This window comes from Bos javanicus, chromosome 16 (assembly GCF_032452875.1).
Source record: "Bos javanicus breed banteng chromosome 16, ARS-OSU_banteng_1.0, whole genome shotgun sequence".
NCBI lineage: Eukaryota > Metazoa > Chordata > Mammalia > Artiodactyla > Bovidae > Bos > Bos javanicus.
This window is the reverse complement of record NC_083883.1, coordinates 33,358,006-33,376,339: the sequence shown is the minus strand read 5'-3', so window position 1 is coordinate 33,376,339 and position 18,334 is coordinate 33,358,006. Positions and strand designations below refer to the sequence as shown.

Genomic DNA, 18,334 nt, shown 5'->3' with positions numbered 1-18,334 from the left:
AAGCAGAGACATTACTTGTCAACAAAGGTCCATCTAGTCAAGGCTATGGTTTTTCCAGTAGTCATGTATGGATGTGAGAGTTGGACTATAAAGAAAGCTAAGTGCCAAAGAACTGATGCTTTTGAACTGTGGTGTTGGAGAAGACAGTTGAGAGTCAGTTGGACTGCAAGGAGATCCAACCAGTCCATCCTAAAGGAGATCAGTCCTGAATATTCATTGGAAGCACTGATGCTGAAGCTGAAACTCTTAATACTTTGGCCACCTGATGCAAAAAACTGACTGCTTGGAAAAGACCCTGACGCTAGGAAAGATTGAAGGCAGGATAGAAGGGAACGACAGTGGATGAGATGATTGGATGGCATCACCAACTCAGTGGAGATGAGTTTGAGTGAACTCTGGGAGTTGGTGATGGACAGGGAAACCTGGCGTGCTGCAGTCATGGGGTTGCAAAGAGTCGGACACAACTGAGCAACTGAACTGAATCAAGTTATAGTGTTATATCAATATCAATTTCTTGGCTTTGACAATGCACTAAGATTATGTAAGCAGTTGTCATTAGGGAAGGCTGACTCAGTTCTTGGGAGTGAAATTGTTTCAAAATAAATTAGTTAAAATTTTATTTAAAAATTCCTTTAGTATTTGCTCATTGTATGAAGAATAAAATCCAAACTATTTTCCAAAGCCTACAATGCTTAGCATGATGTGGCCCCTACCTATCTTTTTTTTAACTTTTCCTGTATTAGTCTCTCTTTTACTTACTGTAATCTAGCCATTATCTTCCTTCTAATTCTTAAAATATAATAATTCCTCTTCTACTTCAGAGCCTTTGTAACTGTTGTTAATTCTGTCTTTAATGCTCCTTTCACAGTTGTGGGAAAGCTTTACTGTCCTCTGGGTGGTGAGACTATTTTCTCCTTTATTTATTCAACAAATGTTTATAAATGCTGGTTTGGGAAGCAAAGCCTTGAGGCAGTAGTTCAGTTTTGGACATACTGATTTGAAGTGCTTGCAAGTCAAGTAAGAGAGAAACAAGCCCTCAAAAGGGCAGATTAGTTCAATGTTTCAAATGCTGCTGAGAAACCAAGTGAGAAAAAAAAAGATATTTATTAAATTTAGCTATATGTATAACCATTAGAGTGCTGTGACATGCCTGCTGCTCAGTCGTGTCTGACTCTTTGCGACCCCATGGACTGTAGTCTGCCAGGCTCCTCTGTTCACGGAACTTTACAGGCAAGAATACTGGAGAAGGTTGCCATTTCCTACTCCATCAGACCATATACTGATGTTATAAAGAAGAATACTTTTTTAAAAAAGAAAAGTTTTACAGTAGATAGTGAAATTTGCTAGTTAAAATTAATAGTAATAAAATAAATTAGCATAGTCCTTTGAGAAATAATTTTGTTCTAATTATATCAAGAATTTTTAAAGTGTTCATAATTTTTGATCCAGTAATCACATTTTCAAGAATCTAATAAAAAGAAATATTTATAAAGTAGAAAAAACTATATCTAATAATGTCCATGGCTTTAATATTTACAAAAGTGAAAAAAATAAAGCTACATATATGTTTGATAGGGGAATGTTAAGTAAGTAATGATAGTTCACTCAACGGAATATTATACTACAATTTGAAATGATGTTTATATTACAAATAGTTGAGAAAAGGAGAGAAGCGGAAGGCAAAGGAGAAAAAGATTTACCCAGCTGAATGCAGAGTTCTAGAGAACAGCACAGAGAGATAACAAAGCCTTCTTAAGTGAACAATGCAAAGAGACAGGAAAACAACAGAATGGGAAAGACTAGAGATCATTTCAAGAAAATTGGAGATACCAAGGGAACATTTCATGCAAGATAGGCACAATAAAGGACAGAAACAGCAAGGCCCTAACAGAAGCAGAAGATATTAAGAAGAGGTGGCAAGAATGTACAGAAGAACTGTACAAAATAGGTCTTAATGACTCCAATAACCATGATGGTGTGGTCAGTCATCTAGAACCAGACATTCTGGAGTGTGAAGTAAAATGGGCCTTAAGAAGCACTACTGCGAACAAAGCTAATGGAGATGATGGAATTCCCGCTGAACTATTTAAAATCCTAAAAGATGATGCTGTTCAAGTGCTGCACTCAATATGCCAGCAAATCTGGAAAACTGAGCAGTAGCCACAGGACTGGAAAAGGTCAGTTTTCATTCCAGTCCCCAAAAAGGGCAATGCCAAAGAATTTTCAAATTATCATATAGTTGCACTGATTTCACATTAGGAAGATTATGCTCAAAATCCTTCAAGCTAGGCTTCGACAGTATGTGAACTGAGAACTTACAGATGTACAGGCTGGATTTAGAAAAGACAGAGGAACCAGAGGCCAAATTGTCAACATCTACTGGATCATAGAAAAAGTAAGAGAATTCCAAAAAAGCATCTATTTCTGCTTCATTGACTACACTAAAGCCTTTGACTGTGTGGATCATACAAACTGTGGAAAATTCTTAGAGATAGAAATACCAGACCACCTTACCTGTCTTCTGAGAAACTTGTGTGCAGGATAAGAAGCAACAGTTAGAACCTGACATGGAACAATGAACTGGTTCAAAACTGGGAAAGCAGTATATCAAGGCTGTATACTGTCAATCTGCTTATTTAACTTATATGCAGAGTACATCATGCAAAATGCTGGGCTGGATGGCTTACAAGCTGAAATCAAGATTGCCAGGAGAAATAGCAATAACCTCAGATATGCAGATGACACCACCCTTATGGCAGAAAGCAAAGAACTAAAGAGACTCTTGATGAAAGTGAAAGAGGAGAGTGAAAAGTTGGCTTAAAGCTCAACATTCAGAAAACTAAGATAATGGCATCTGGCCCCATCACTTCATGGCAAATAGATGGGGAAACAGTGTCAGATTTTATTTTACTGGGTTCCAAAATCACTGCAAATGGTGACTTCAGCCAGAAAAGACACTTGCTCCTTGGAAGGAAAGGTACATCAAACCTAGACAGAGAATTAAAAAGCAGAGACATCACTGTGACAACAAAGGTCCTTATAGTCAAAGCTATGGTTTTTCCAGTAGGCATGTATGGATGTGAGAGCTGAACCATAAAGAAGGCTGAATACTGAAGAATTGATGCTTTCGAACTGTGGTGCTGGAGAAGACTCTTGAGAGTCCCTTGGACAGCAAGGAGATCAAACCAATCAATCCTAAAAGAAATCAACCCTTAATATCCATTGGAAGGACTGATGCTGAAGTTGAAGCTCTAATACTTTGGCCAACCTATGTGAAGAACCGACTCATTGGAAAAGACCCTAATGCTAGGAAAGATTGAGAGCAGAAGGAGAAGAGGGTGACAGAGAATGAGATGGTTGGATGGCATCACTGACTCAATAGACATGCGTTTGACCAAACTCTGGGAGATAGTGAAGGACAGGAAAGCCTGGCATGCTGCATTTCATGGGGTCACAAAGAGTCGGACATGACTTAGGGACTGACTGAACAACAACAATGGACTTTAGATTATATAGCGTGAATACGCAGCAGTAACCCACATTTGGTAAACCTTAAGAAAATGTCCTAAATGTAGAAAAAAAGAAAATATCCTAAATGTGTTTTTTATACTTTTGATGATTCCTTTGTGGTAATGTTTTTCTATACTTATAAAATTATCTTTGATGACCATGAATTATCCTCTTAATGGAGAAACATACGTTCTTAAGCTTGTTTATGTAGTTATCTTAACTTTCTCTTAGTCTGTCCTTTTTTCTGTCATCTTGTTGTATAGGTTGTTGTATTTATGTCCATCTTATTCTATGCCACATTAAGAATGCTCGTTTTACTCTTTTATTTTGCAGTTATAGGAAAGATAGTTGTATTTAAAATTCTGAATAGTGAATAAGACTTTTAGAAACAAAATAAAAAGATTTATTATTTATCATTTTTTTTACCAGACAAATCTGTTTTTCTCCATCAAAATCTCTAAATGTGTATTCTTCAGGGAAGCTTTCCTGAAGACCACCATTCCTACTCTTAAAAATGGGTTAAATTCTCCTGTTAGACAATCCCATAGTCCTAATGATTATATCCTTAGTGATACTCATACAGCAATCTCAAAAGTTTCTTTGTGGGTGGTTGACATATTTCCAGGAAATTAAACAGGAGCATTATTGGAGGAGTCTAGACTAGCCCTATCTGAATTTGCATTCTACAGATTCCCTATAATGTAACTGTTGCCTCTATTCTTAAAAAACTTTATTAGAGATAATTCCAGTAAATTCAACAGCTCCTTAAATCTCATCAGAAAAAGAGGGGGCATGTCAGATCTGTCTTTATACTAATAGAATTTTTCTTCGAGCTTCCAGATATATTTGAAATATGCTTTTTAAAGGATATGTTGTTTTGAAGTCAGGCTTATATAGAAATAATTCTAAAGATTAGTTTTAGAAACTCCATTACATATTTCATTGATATTAAAACTAAGAGTATTTATTTAAGAGCCTCCATAATCTCAGTTTATTCAGGACTCTGTACATAGTATTTTCAACATGTTATAAATTATATTGTGATATTTATAATTGATAAAGTTCTACTGGGGAGGAGACCATATAGTAGGGAAAAAATAAAACTGAATCTTGAGAATGTGGTAAATTTATAAATGTAAGCAATGTCTTAACTAAAATAATAAATTTAATGCATCATGGTGTAATTTCAGGGTAACTTTGGCTATGAAAAGAGTAAAGAGAGGAATCTTTTTTCTTTTTTTTTTTTTTACAGAATTCCATAATACTTAGCAAGCAGTTGGCAGCTTTGGGACAGATGCCTTTCATATATACAATTCTGAAGAGAAAAGTTTATTTTCCACAAGAAAGAATAAAGGATGGGTATTTAATTTTTAAATTTAAGATGTGAAATTTATGTTTAAAATTAAGTAAAATTATTATCATAAACTTCAAGATATTTAAAAACCCCAGTGGAATTTCATGGAGTATCTTCTATGTAATTTCTAAGTAGCTTGTTTTAACACATAAAAATTGTGATAATCAAAACTGGTTACCAACTCAGAAAATATCAGTCACAGTCCTGGAGTAGGTTCACAATTTGTTTAAATAGCTAAAGGTCAATGAAAGAGTCTCATTCAGGATAGTAGCAAATCTTGACAATACTGCAAAATGTTTTCTGCTGGTTCTTTAAAATGAGCCACAGTGGTATGACTGATAGCACAGTTATTGCTATTATTTCAGTACAGGGGCATACACACAAACACACATCTGAAAAGTAAAACTGGTTATTGTTAAAGTTAGTAGGTGATCATGGGGTTTAAACAAACTTTTTGAAATTTTATTTTATTGAAGTATAGTTGGTTTACAATGTTGTGTTAATTTCTACTGTATAGCAAAGAGATTCATTTATATATATACATATATATATTTATATATATACACACACACATTGTTTTCATGTTCTTTTCCATTATGGTTTGTCAAAAGATACTGAGTATAATTCCCTGTGCTACACAATAGGACCTGCTGTTTAGCCATCCTGTATATACTAGTTTGCATCTGCTAATGTCAGTCTCCCAATCTATCCCTCCTCATTCCTCCCTTCTTTGGCAACCACAAGTCTGTTCTCTATGTCTGTAAGTCTGCTTCTATTTCGCAGATAAATTCATTTGTGTTGTATTTTAGATTGCACATATAAGTCCCATTTGTTTATTTTTGCTTTTATTTCTACTGCCTTGGAAGACTGACCTAAGATAACACTGGTACAATTTATGTCAGGGAATGTTTTGCCTATGTTCTCATATAAGAGTTTTATGGTGTCATGTTTTAAAGTCTTTAAGCCACTTTGAGTTTATTTTTGTATATGTTGTGAGGATTCGTTCTAACTTCATTGATTTATATGCAGATAGCCAGCCTTTCGAAATCAATCAAGCACCTAGGCTTGATTGTCAATCCAAGGCTGTATATTGTCACCCTGCTTATTTAACTTCTATGCAGAGTACATCATGAGAAATGCTGGACTGGATGAAGCACAAGCTGGAATCAAGATTGCCAGGAGAAATAGCAATAACCTCAGATATGCAGATGACACCACCCTTATGGCAGAAAGCAAAGAAGAACTAAAGAGCCTCTTGATGAAAGTGAAAGAGGAGAGTGAAAAAGTTGGCTTAAAACTCAACATTCAGAAAACTAAGATCATGGCATCTGGTCCCATCACTTCATGGCAAATAGATGGGGAAACAATGGAAACAGTGACAAACTTTATTTTGGGGGGCTCCAAAATCATTGCAGATGGTGACTGCACGCATGAAATTAAAAGACAATTTCTCCTTGGAAGAAAAGCTATGACCAACCTAGACAGCATATTAAAAAGCAGAGACATTACTTTACCTACAAAGGTCCATCTAGTCAAGGCTATGGTTCTTCCAGCAGTCATGTATGGACGTGAGAGTTGGACTATAAAGAAAGGTGAGCGCCAAAGAACTAATGCTTTTGAGCTGTGGTATTGGAGAAGACTCTTGAGAGTCCCTTGGACTACAAGGAGATCCAAGAAGTCCATCCTAAAGGAGATCAGTCCTGAATATTCATTGGAAGGACTGATGCTGAAGCTGAAACTCCAATACTTTGGCCACCTGATGCGAAGAACTGACTCATTGGAAAAGACCCTGAGGCTGGGAAAGATTGAAGGCAGGAGGAGAAGGGGACAACAGGGGAGGAGATGGTTGGAATGCATCACTGACTCAAAGGACATGAGTTTAAGCAAGCTCCAGGAGTTGGTGATAGACAGGGAAGCCTGGCGTGCTGCTCCATGGGGTCACAAAGAGTCAGACACGACTGAGTGACTGAACTGAATTGAACTGAGGCAAAGGGCAAGGTGCTTATAACTAAAAGATGTAGTACTTCTAGACAACAACCTCATAGTTTAGTAGGGGAGACAAGTAAACAAATAGACTCTGCGATAGAAGTGAACCCAAGGTGAAGTGGAATGTATGTAAGGTACACCAGCTATGGCTTGGAAGGTGCACTGAGGCTCAGAGAGGACTTTCCTAAAGAGGTGACATCCGCATTATTGAAAATAAAAGTCAGCCAATTGAAGGAGCCTTTCAAACAGTGGGGCAACATATAGGAGGGCCTTCAAACAGAGACCTGAGAGAGCAGATTCATTCTAGGAGATCAAAGTTCAATTCATGGTTAAAGTAAAGGGTGATTTTAGAACATGCTCAAACAATTTAGAACATGCATCAACTTAAAATAGACTGCTCTATACATAGATTGTTATATAAGAACCTCATGGTAACCACAAACCAAAAACCAATAGAGTCACCAAAAATAAAGGGAAAGGAATGCAGGTATTGCACTAAAGTCATCAAAATACAAGGAGAGATAGTAAAAGAAGAAGAAAGTAACAGAGAACAACAACAACAAAAGTAACCAGAAGACAATTAACAAAATGGCATATATATCAATGCCATTTTGTTTGTAAGTACATATATATCAATAATTACTTCAAATGTAAATGAACTAAATGCTCCCATCAAAAGATATAGGGTGATTGAATGGATTGAAAAATAAGACCCATATATATGCTGCCTATAACAGACTCACTTCAGATCCAAAGCCATACACACAGACTGCAAGTGAAAGGGTGGAAAAAGATACAGGCATACCTTATTTTATTGTGCTTTACTTTATAACTGAAGGCTTTTGGCAGCTGCATCTGTCAATACTATCAGTACAATTTTTTATAACAGCATTTGTTCATTTTGTGTCTCTGTGCCACATTTAGTAATTCTTGCAATATTTCAAACTTTTTGTTATTGTTTATATTATTATATTATATTTTATGTAATAATAATATTAATGACTACAGCCATGAAATTAGAAAATGCTTGCTTCTTGAAAGGAAAGCTATGACAAGCCTAGATAGCAGACAGAATATTAAAGAGCAGAGATATCACTTTGCTGACAAAGGTCCATATAATCAAAGCTATGGTCTTTCCAGCAGTCATGTTACGGATGTGAGAGTTGGACCATAAGGAAGACAGAGTGCCGAAGAATTGATGCTTTCAAACTGTGGTGCTGGAGAAGACTCTTGGGAGTCCTTTGGACATTGAGGAGATCAAACCAATCAGTCCTGAAGGAAATCAACCCTAAATATTCATTGGAAGGACTGATGCTGAAGCTGAAGCTCCAATACTTTGGCCACCTGATGCAAGGTGCCTGATGCTGAGAAAGATTGAGGGGAAGAGGTGAAGGGGGCAACAGAGGATGACATGGTTGGATGGCATCACAGACTCAATGGGCATGAGTTAGAGCAAACTCTAGGAGATAGTGAGGGAGAGGGAAGCCTGGTATGCTGCAGTTCATGGGGTCACAAAGAGTCAGACATGACTTTGTGACTGAAGAACAATAAATATTAATGGTGGTTGTGATCAGTGATCTTTGATACTACTATTGCAAAATGATCACAATTAGCTGAAGACTCAAATTTTGGTGAGTATTTTTTACCAATAAAGTCTTTTTGATAAAGGTATATACCTTTTTCTTTTAGACAATGCAATTGGACACGCAATAGACTACAGTGTGTACACATAAGATTTCTATGCATTGGGAAACAAAAACAATCATGTGACTTGCTTTACTGCAATATGTGCTTAATGCAATGGTCTGGAACTGAACCCATAACATCACCAAATAATGCCTGTACTCTATGAAAATGAAAGCAAAAATATAGCTGGGGTAGCAATATTTATATTGGACAAAATAGACTTTAACATGAACTGTAATGAAAGACAAATTGGAACATAAATAATTACAAAGAGATCAATCCAAGAAGAATATATAACACTTATAAATATATAAGCATCCAACGTAGAAATACCTAAATACATAAAGGAAATATTAACAGACATTACAGGAGAAGTTGACAGTAATACAATAACAATAGGGTCCTTTAAACCCCACTTATATTAATGGACAGATTATCTATACAGAAAACCAATAAGGAAACACTGGCATTAAATGACACACTAGAACCAATGATGAGATGCACACAGAACATTTCACCCCAAAACATCACAATACACATTCTTTTAGGTACACATGGAATATTCTCCAGGATAGGTTACATGTAAGAACACAAAAAGAGTCTCAATAAATTTAAAAAGATTGAAATCATTTTTTCCAATCATAATGGTATGAGACTAGAAATCAGCTACAAGAAGAAACTAGACCAAAGCACAAGCAGATGGAGTCTAGACAACCATTGGTGTCACTGTGAATATCAAAGAGAAAATAAACTAACACCTTGAGACAAATGGAAGTGGAAATATAACATCCTAAGGTCTATGGGCTGCAACAAAGGCAATTCTAAGAGAGAAGCTTATAGCAGTACAGATTACATCAGGAAAGAAGAAAATCACAAATAATCTAAACTTATGCCTAAAGGAACTAGAAGAAGAAGAATAAACAAAATCCAAAGCTAGTAGAAGGAAAGAAATTATGAAATCAGAATGGAAACAAATAAAACAAAGAGGGAAAGAGGGAAGGAAGGGTGAATTAAGAGTTTGTTCTTTGAAAAGATAAACAAAGTTGATAAAACATTAGCCAGACACATCAAGAAAAAAGAGATTTGGCCCAGATAAATAAACTCAGAAGTGAAAGAGAAGTTACAATGGACACCATAGAAATACAAAATATAAGTAATTACTTATGAAAAATTATACACCAACAAATAGAACAAACCAGAGAAATGGAAGGATTCCTAGAAACATACAGTCTTTTAAGACTGAATCTGGAAGAAACAGAAAATCTGCACAGACCAATCATTAGTAATTAAATTGAATCAGTAATCAAAAAATTCTAACCAACCAAAGTCCAGGACTAGATGCCTTTACAGGTGAATTCTACTGAACATTTAATGAAGACTTAATCACTATTCTTCTTAAACTATCCCCCCAAAAATTGAATAGGAACTCATTCTATGAGGCTGGAATCACCTTGGTACTAAAACCAGATATAGACACTACAAAGAAGAAAATTACAAGCCAATATCACTAATGAACACAGATGCAAAATTACTCAACAAAATATTAACAAACCAAATTCAACAATTCCTTAAAAAAAATCATATACCATGATCAAGTGAGATTTATCCCAGGGAAAGAAGGGTGAATCAACATCCACAAATCCAATCACTGTGATACACCCCATTAACTAAATAAAAGATAAAAATCATGTGATCATCTCAATAGATGCACAAAAAAACTTTTCACAAATTCAACATCCATTTATGATAAAGGCTCTCAACAAAGTGCATGCAAAGGAAATGTGTGTGTGCTCAGTCTGAGTTGTGTCCAACTCTTTAAGACCCTGTGGACTGTAGCCTGCCAGGCTCCTCTGTCCATGGGATTCTCCAGGCAAGAATACTGGAGTGGGTTGCCATTTCCTCCTCCAGGGGATATTCTAACCAAGGACCAAACCTATGTCTCCTGCATTGGCAGGCAGATTCTTTACCACTGAGCCACCTAGGAAGCCCAAATGAACATATCTGAACATAAAAAAGGCCACATATGACAAACCCACAGCTAATATACTCAATGGTGAAAGGCTGAAAGCATTTCTCTATGATCAGAAATAAGACAAAGATGTCCACTCTCTCCACTTTCATCAACATAGTATAAAAATTTTCATCCACAGCAATCAGACAGTAAAAAAATAAATAAAATGAATCCATATTGGAAAGGAAAAAGTAAAACTGTTTGCAGATAACATGGTATTATATATTAAAAATCCTATCGATCCTACCAAAATACTATGAGAGCTAAAAAAAAAAAGTAAAGTTGCAGAAAATAAAATTAGCATATAGAAATCTGTTGCATTTCTATATGCTAGTAACAAAACTATGACAGAGAGAAATTAAGAAAACAATCCCACTTACAATTGCATCAAAAAGAATAAAATACATAGGAATAAATTTAACCAAGAAGGTTAAAAACCTGTATTCTGAAAAGTATAAGACACTGATAAAGGAAACTGAAGAAGACACAAATAAATGGAAACATATTACTTGCTCGTGAACTGGAAAAAACTAATATTTTTATATGCCCATACTACCCAAATCACTCTACAGATTCAGTGCAATTCCTATCAAAATACCAATGGCATTTTTTACAGAACTAAAATAATCCTAAAACATGTATGAAAATACAAAAGATCCTGAATACCCAAGCAACCTTGAGAAATAAGAACATAGCTGGAGGAATCACAATCTAATTGAAACTATACAACAGCATTATAGTAACAGTCATTTCACAGTTATAGTCATTTAAAGTATGATACTGGTGCAAAAATAGACACATAGGTCAATGGAACAGAATAGAGAACCCAGGAATATACCCACACTTATACAGTCAATTAATCTACAGTGAAGGAGACAAGAATATACAATGAGAAAAGAATAAAACTGGGCCAATTTCTTACATCATATATAAAAATAAACTCAAAATGGATTAAAGACTAAAGTATAACCTCTGGAGTGATGAAACTCCTAGAAGAAAATGTAAGCACTGTGCTCTGTGATGTTGGTATTGGTAGTGTTTTTCTGGTTTGGTCTCAGGCAAGGACAGCAAAAGCAAATACAAACAGATGGACTGCATCAAAAGCTTTTCTTTTCTTTTTTTTTTTTTTTTGGCCAGGGAGGGAAGAGGCATGCCACCCAATTTATAGGATCTTAGTTTCCCCAACCAGGGATTGAATCTGGGCCTATAGCAGTGAAAGCACCGAGTCCTAACCACTTAACCAGTTGACCACTAGGTAATTCCCAAACTAAAGCACTTTTGCACAGAGAAGGACACCATCAGTAAAATGGAAAGGCAAACTCCTGATTGGAGAAGATATTAGCAAGTGTTATATCTAATAAGCTAATATCTAGATGGTATAACACTTTGCACAGAAAAGGAAATGATCAATAATATCTAGATTGTATAAAGAAGTCATACAAATCAATATCAAGTAAAATCCAATTTAAAGATGGGATGATGATGTGAAAAGACATTTCTCCAAAGAATGCATATAAATGACCAATAGACACATGAAAAGATGCTCAATATGACTAATACTCAGGGAAATACAAATCAAAACCACAATGAGATACCATGTTTTTGATGCTCAAAAAGATGACAAAATAACAAATGTTGGCAAGGATACGGAGAAAAGGGAACCCTGATGCACTCCATATAATAAATATATGTAGTGCACTCCATGTAGTACATGACCCCAGTAGTAATTTATGGGTGTGAGAGTTGAGGTTGAGTGGAGAAGAATTGATGCTTTTGAACTGTGGTGCTGGAGAAGACACTTGAGACTCTTGAGAGTCCCTTGGACAGGAAGGAGATCAAACCAGTCAATCCTAAGGGAAATCAACACTGAATATTCATTGGAAGGACTGATAGTGAAGTTGAAGCTCCAATACTTTGGCCACTCGATGTGAAGAACTGACACTGGAAAAGACTGTAATGCTGGGAATGATAGAAGAGAGTCGGGTGACAGAGGATGAGATGGTTGGATGGCATCATGGACTTAATGGACATGAGTTTGAGCAAACTCCGGGAGAGAGTAAAAGACAGGGAAGCCTGGTGTGCTGCAGTCCATGGAGTCACAAAGAGTCAGATACTACTGAGCAACTGAACAACACGCACTGTTGGTGGGAATGTTAATTGGCATAGCCACTATGGAAGAACTTCCTCAAGAAATTAAAAATAGAACTACCATATGATCTGGCAATTCCACTTCTGGATATTTGCCCTAAGAAAATAAAAACACTAAATTGAAAAGATAGATGTGTTCACTGCGGCATTATTTACAATAGCCAAGATATGGAAGCAACCTAAATATCCATCAGTAGATGAACCAATAAAGATGGGATACACACACAGACACAATGAACTCAGGCATAAAAAATAATGAAATCCTGCTATTTACAGCATGGATGGACCTAGAGAGTATTATGGTAAACGAAGTAGGTCAGACAAAGAAAGAAAAATACTGTATGACCTCACTTGTATGTGAAATCTAAAAGTCAAAGTGAAATAGAAACAGACATAGCTACAGAGAACCAACCGGTGGCTGCCAGGGGGTGGGAGGTGTGGGGACTTTGATGAAATAAGCAAAGGGAATTAAGAGGTACAAACCTGTCATTACACAGGGATAATAATAATTCACAGGGATATAATATGCAGTATAGGAATATAGCAACAATACTGTAATAATTTTGTGTGGTAACAGATGATTACTAAATTTATCATGGTGATCACTGTGTTACTACTTTGATTGTCAAATCACTATGTTGTACACCTGAAATGAACATAATGTTGTGTGTCGACTGCACTTTAATAAAATAAGTTATATGGCAAGCTAATTAAACAAAGAAATTCAACTTTATGGCAACTAATACAGAATAAGTATAGATTTAATTTAGTTTTTTGGCAACATGTGTATCAGTTGGTTTTCACAATTAATTCAGCAAATTTCAAATTAATTCATCAAATTAACAGTACTAATCAAGCTACTGTTAAAACTAGGGGTACAGTCAAGGTCCCTACCTTCTATATTCAAATTTTTTTAAATTTTATTTTATTTTTAAACTTTACAGTATTGTATTAGTTTTGCCAAATATCGAAATGAATCCGCCACAGGTATACCTGTGTTCCCCACCCTGAACCCTCCTCCCTCCTCCCTCCCCATACCCTCCCTCTGGGTCGTCCCAGTGCACCAGCCCCAAGCATCCAGTATCGTGCATCAAACCTGGACTGGCAACTCGTTTCATACATAATATTATACATGTTTCAATGCCATTCTCCCAAATCTCCCCACCCTCTCCCTCTCCCACAGAGTCCATAAGACTGATCTATACATCAGTGTCTCTTTTGCTGTCTCGTACACAGGGTTATTGTTACCATCTTTCTAAATTCCATATATATGCGTTAGTATATTGTATTGGTGTTTTTCTTTCTGGCTTACTTCACTCTGTATAATAGGTTCCAGTTTCATCCATCTCATTGGAATTCAAGAATTCAAATTATTCTAACATGGGAAATGGATAATTAACAAGTAAATATGTAAATAACATATTGTATCAAGAACTATGAAAAACTATACTAAGTGATAATACAGAGAGAAATACATTTAGATACCATCTTAGAGGAGGCATTGAGTTGAGATAAAAGGGTTTATATGAACCAGGAATGTGAAAAAATGTGGAAAGACTAATCTACGTTCTTGAAAAAAGATTAGCAATGGAACAAATACATAAACAATTATAGACCAATACATCTGAAAACTTAAAGAAAAAACATTCTAGAAAATAGTTTTCAAACATGACTCAAAAGGAAATACAGGAGTTGAGCAATATTTTAACTATGAAGAAACTTAATCAGTATTTAACAGTCTTTAAGGAGGGTGAGAGAGCACTAGCACAGAAAATTTCAATCCTAACTTGCAAAATGAAGTTACCAAGTTTGCATATGCCAATTCAGGCAAGGTATATATGAGAAAGAAAACTTATATGCTGATATCATTTATGAACCTAGATGCAAAATTCTGAATAAAATATTAGCAAAATAAATCCAATAATATATGAAAAGAGAAATGACATATAATCAAGTTGGTTTATACCAGAAGTGCAAGCTTAGTATAATATTTTAAATGTTTTAACATAATTTATTACATTAATAAATTAAAGGAGAAAATTGCATGTCATCTCAATAGGGACAGAATGAAGCTTTATTTTTACCTCATATCATATATTACTTACCTCATGAAAGTGAAAGTTGCTTATTCATGTCCAACTCTGCGACCCCATGGACTTAGTCCATGGAATTCTCCTGGCCAGAATACTGGAATGGGTAGCCTTTCCCTTTTCCAAGGGATCTTCCCAACCCAGGGATTGAACCCAAGTCTCCCACATTGCAGGCAGATACTTAACCAGCTGAGCCACAAGGGAAGCCCAAGAATACTGGAGTGGGTAGCCTATCCCTTCTCCAGCGGATCTTCCTGACCCAGGACTTGAACCGGGGTCTCCTGCATTGCAGGCAGATTCTTTTCCAACTGAGCTATCAGGGAAGCTTAGTACTTACCTCATATCATACATTAAAATAATCTCAGATTAATAATAATTATGATAATAATAAAACAACTTCAGAAGACATACATGTGAAAGGCTTAGCTGAGAACTTTTAGAAAGAGATAGGATAATACTTTTATTGCCTCAGGATAGAAAATAATTTCTATAATTGATAAAAGTATCTCAAATTATAAAATCAAAGATTTGATAAACACTCATTAATAGGTACATGAAATGATGTTTGACTTTATTGATAATTACAGAAAAATATTAATAGCCCAAAGAGGACCATTTTACACACAGAGACTGATAAATATGTTAACATTTTATAATGTTATTAATGAAAACATGTCAGTCTATAAAGCCTTCTGTAACAAAATACCACAAGCTGGGTGATTTTATAACAACAGAAGCTTATTTTTCACAGTTCTGGAGGCTGGAAATCTGAAATCAGGGTGCCAGTATGGTTGATTGAGGGCGCTCTTTTGGGTGTCAGAATTCTCACTGTATCCTCACATGGCAGAATAGGCTGGAGAGCTCTCTTGGGTTTCTTTTACAAGGGCATTAATCCCACTTATGAGAGCTCTATCCTCATTACTTACCTCTCTAAGGCCCCACTATAACCATTATCGTGGGCATTAGGATTTCAATATATGAATACTGAGCAAACACACATTCACACCATAGCAATGTGCAACAATGGGAACACTTACATACATTGCTAGCAGAAGTATAAATTGGCACAACCAATTTGAAAGATATTTTTACATTGTCAGACAAAATTGAAGATGCATATATCCAATGGTTGAGCAATTCAACATCTGTGGTTACCTTAGAGAAACCCATGCACAGGTGAATCAAGAGATATGTGAAAGTATATTTGTAGCAGCATTTTTCTGAAAGGAAAAAATCTGAAACTCTAATTTCCTTTCATAGAGAAATGGATAAACAGTCTCTTGCATAATTACGCTATAGAATGTATACATTATACAGCTGTGAGAAATAAACACAGCAACACAAATCAACATGAATGTATTTCACAAGCATAATATTGAAGGAAAAAGGAATGGCAAAGTACTTCTGCATTCTTGCCTTAAGAACCCCATGCACAGTATAAAGACGCAGAAAGATGTGACACTGAAAGATGAACACCCCAGGTCGGAAGCTGTCCAATATGCTACTGAATGAAAAGTCTGAGTCAAAGTGGAAAAAATGTCCAGTTGTGGTAAAAGTTGTATCTGGTGGTAAAAGTAAAGTCCAATGCTGTAAAGGACAATATTGCATAGGAACCTGGAACGTTAGGTCCATGAATCAAGGTAAATTGGAAGTGGTCAAACAGGAGATGGCAAGAATGAACATCGACATTTTATAAATCAGTGAACTAAAATGGACTGAAATGGGCAACAATCCCTTAGAAGAAATGGAGTAGCCCTCATAGTCAACAAAGTCTCAAAAGCAACAGAATGATCTCGGTTCATTTCCAAGGCAAACCATTCAATATCACAGTAATCCAAGTCTGTGCCCCAACCACTAATGCCAAAGAAGCTGAACAGTTCTATGAAGATCTACAAGACCTTCTAGAACTAACAGCAAAAAAAAGATGTCCTTTTCATCATAGGGGATTGGAATGCAAAAGTAAGAAGTCAAGAGATACCTGGAGTAACAGGCTAGTTTGGCCATGGAGTACAAAATGAATCAGGGAAAAGGCTAACAGAGTTTTGCCAAGAGAACACACTAGTCAGAGCAAACACCCTCTTCAACATGAGAGATGACTCTGCACATGAACATCACCAGATGGTCAACACTGAAATCTGATTACATTCCTTGCAGCCAGAGATAAAGAAGCTCTATACAGTCAGCAAAAACAAGACCAGGAGCTGACTGTGGTTCAGATCATGAACTCCTTATTGCCAAATTCAGACTGAAATTGAAGAAAGTAGGGAAAACCACTAGACCATTCAGGTATGACACAAATCAAATCCATTATGATTATACAGTGGAAGTGACAAATAGATTCCAGGGATTAGATTTGATAGAGTACCTGAAGAACTATGGATGGAAGTTCATAATAGTATACCAGAGGTGGTGATCAAGACCACCCCCAAGAAAAAGAAATGCAAAAAGGCAAAATGGTAGTCTGAGGAGGCCTTACGGATAGCTGAGAAAAGAAGAGAAATGAAAAGCAAAGGAGAAAAGGAAAGATAAACCCCTCTGAATACAGAGCTCACAGAATAGTAAGGAGAGACAAGAAAGCCTTCCTAAGTGAACAGTGAAAAGAAACAGGGGGAAACAAACAAACAAAAAAAACAGAATGGGAAAGACTAGAGATCTCGTCAAGAAAATCAGAGATACAAAGGGAATATTTCATGCAAAGATGGGCACAGTAAAGGACAGAAATGGTATGGACCTAACACAAGCAGAAGAGGTGGCAAGAATACACAGAACTATACAAGAAAGATCTTAATGATGCAGATAACCATGGTGGTGTGATTGCTCACCTAGAGCCAGACGTCTTGGAGTATGAAGTCAAGGGGGCCTTAGCATCACTACGAACAAGCTAATGGAGGTGATGGAATTCCAGTTGAGCCATTTCAAATCCTAAAAGATGATGCTGTGAAAGTACTGCACTCAATATGCCTGCAAATTTGGAAAATTCAGCAATGGCCACAGGACTGGAAAAGGTCAGTTTTCATTCCAATCCAAAGACAGGCAACACCAAAGAATGCTCAAACTACCGCACAATTGCACTCATTTCACATGCTAACGAAATGATACTCAAAATTCTCCAAGCCAGGCTTCAACAGTAGGTGAACCAAGAACTTCCAGATGTTCAAGCTGGCTTTAGAAAAGGCAGAGGAACCAGAGATCAAACTGCCAACATCTGCTGGATCATCGAAAAAACAAGAGAATTTTAGAAAAACATCTACTTCTGCTTTATTGACTATGCCAAAGCCTTTCACTGTGTGGATCACAACAAACTGGAAAATTCTTCAAGAGATGGGAATACCAGACCACCTGATCTGCCTCTTGAGAAATCTGTATGCAGGTCAGGAAGCAACAGTTAGAACTGGACATGGAACAAAGGACTGGTTCCAAATTGGGAAAGGAGTACATCAAGGCTGTATACTGTCACCCTGTTTATTTAATATATGCAGAGCACATCATACGAAATGCCAGGCTGGATGAAGCACAAGCTGGAATCAAGACTGCCAGGAGAAATATCAA

General features: G+C 36.3%; 1 protein-coding gene across 7 annotated transcripts in view; it reads left to right on the top strand.

The window, feature by feature from the left end:
- Window positions 1–18,334, top strand: part of CATSPERE (catsper channel auxiliary subunit epsilon) — a 159,747-nt gene that overhangs the window by 62,765 nt on the left and 78,648 nt on the right. For all 7 annotated transcript variants that reach the window (XR_009729911.1, XR_009729910.1, XM_061382471.1 and 4 more), the window contains one exon: window positions 4,763–4,869. Coding sequence is in view for 5 of the 7 variants with exons in the window: in XM_061382471.1 (XP_061238455.1) it covers window positions 4,763–4,869 (107 nt within the window). In the remaining 2 variants the exon portion in view is untranslated. The remainder of the gene's footprint in view (window positions 1–4,762; window positions 4,870–18,334) is intronic.